Source organism: Habropoda laboriosa, unplaced genomic scaffold, assembly GCF_001263275.1.
Source record: "Habropoda laboriosa isolate 0110345459 unplaced genomic scaffold, ASM126327v1 scaffold175, whole genome shotgun sequence".
NCBI classification, from domain to species: domain Eukaryota; kingdom Metazoa; phylum Arthropoda; class Insecta; order Hymenoptera; family Apidae; genus Habropoda; species Habropoda laboriosa.
Window position 1 is genome coordinate 1,657,334 of NW_017100347.1, and position 290 is coordinate 1,657,623.

At 22.8% G+C, this 290-nt stretch overlaps 1 protein-coding gene across 1 annotated transcript in view; it reads right to left on the reverse strand.

Moving 5' to 3' along the window:
* LOC108574634 (lisH domain-containing protein FOPNL-like) overlaps positions 1–70 on the reverse strand; it is a 768-nt gene extending 698 nt beyond the window's left edge. The window contains exon 1 of the mRNA XM_017937254.1: positions 43–70. Coding sequence (XP_017792743.1) covers positions 43–70 — 28 coding nt within the window. The remainder of the gene's footprint in view (positions 1–42) is intronic.
* Between the last annotated feature and the right edge of the window lie 220 nt (positions 71–290).

Sequence of the window (290 nt, forward strand, 5' to 3'; positions counted from 1 at the left end):
AAAAAATTACTAATATTTCACACATTTTTAACTGATAAATACCATTAATTAAATCCTTTTCAGTTGCCATGTTTTATAATTTCATTTATATACCAAAAAAAAAGAAATTCAAGAGATAGTATATAGATATTGTTAAGGATTTAAATTGTTTTCGTCGATAGAGTTGTGTGCGTACACACATAGAATGTATAGTTTAAAGCTATTTCCAAGTATATTCTAATTTTACGTAGTGGTGTGATGTTTTAAAATAAAATTGTTTAGTTTCATAATATCATAAAATATAATACTTG